This window comes from Belonocnema kinseyi, chromosome 10, assembly GCF_010883055.1.
Source record: "Belonocnema kinseyi isolate 2016_QV_RU_SX_M_011 chromosome 10, B_treatae_v1, whole genome shotgun sequence".
In the NCBI taxonomy this organism is placed as follows: domain Eukaryota; kingdom Metazoa; phylum Arthropoda; class Insecta; order Hymenoptera; family Cynipidae; genus Belonocnema; species Belonocnema kinseyi.
Window position 1 is genome coordinate 2,084,357 of NC_046666.1, and position 968 is coordinate 2,085,324.

Below are 968 nucleotides of genomic sequence, written 5' to 3' on the forward strand. Positions count from 1 at the left end.
TTTTTACCAAAATAATTTAATTATAAATAAAAACAAAATTTTTAACCAAAAATATGAATTTTCAAACAAGCAGAATAATTTTTTTCTAAAAAGATGAGTTTTGAACTAAAAAAAAAAAGATTTTTAACTGAAAATTTCACTATATTACACAATTATACCATAAAATACATGAATTTCTAACAAAAATGTTTATTCGTCAATTAAAAAAGATAAATTCTCAACTAAAAATCGAAAATTGTTATTTAATTCACTTCAAAACAAAAAATAATAATTTTCACCAAAAATAATTGAACTTTCAAACAAGATGAATGAATTGCAGCGAAAAATATGAATTTTCAACTGAAAAATAAATGTTTTAACTAAAAATTGTTATGTTTAAACAAGAAAAAGTTTCTATGAAAAAAGATGAATTTTCTACTGAAAAAGATAAATTTTCAAGAAAAAGGATAAAAAAAATAGTTAAATTAAAAATTTTAAAAATTATTTTTAAAAAATTTCAAGCACAAAAGACGATTTTTGAATAAAATCAATAAAATTTTAACCAGAGTTAAACTTGAAATACCCGATTCGAAATTTAGGTTATGTGGTCAAAACATAACCTGTTTTGGATATATTTCTAAGTGATTTCTTATTATTGATAAAAAAAAAGAAACTTACCGAAAACTTTGTCCTCCATTTAGCGTAATTCCAAGATCACATTCTGCCCTAGAACACTTCACTTGTCCTTTTGTCATTTTTGATTTGTTTGATAAAATATGACTACACGATCTACTTGTTTCAAAAATCTTATTTTTCATCCTTTTCATACATACTTGTAATCCTTTCAAAAAATACTCGATTGCCAGGCTTTTAAAAAAGGGACTCTGATTAACAAAAGGTTAAAACTCTATTTTTTGTTTAGTTTTTACGGAACTTTTTTGAAATCAATCTCAAGTTGCAGATAATCTCTGGCAGGACTCGCAGGTATT

The 968-nt window shown here is 23.3% G+C and overlaps 1 protein-coding gene across 1 annotated transcript in view; it reads right to left on the reverse strand.

Moving 5' to 3' along the window:
• The window catches only part of LOC117182171 (N-glycosylase/DNA lyase), a 13,683-nt gene extending 12,715 nt beyond the window's left edge, over positions 1-968 (reverse strand). Inside the window, exon 1 of the mRNA XM_033375221.1 lies at positions 658-968. Coding sequence (XP_033231112.1) covers positions 658-806 — 149 coding nt within the window. The 5' untranslated portion in view covers positions 807-968. The remainder of the gene's footprint in view (positions 1-657) is intronic.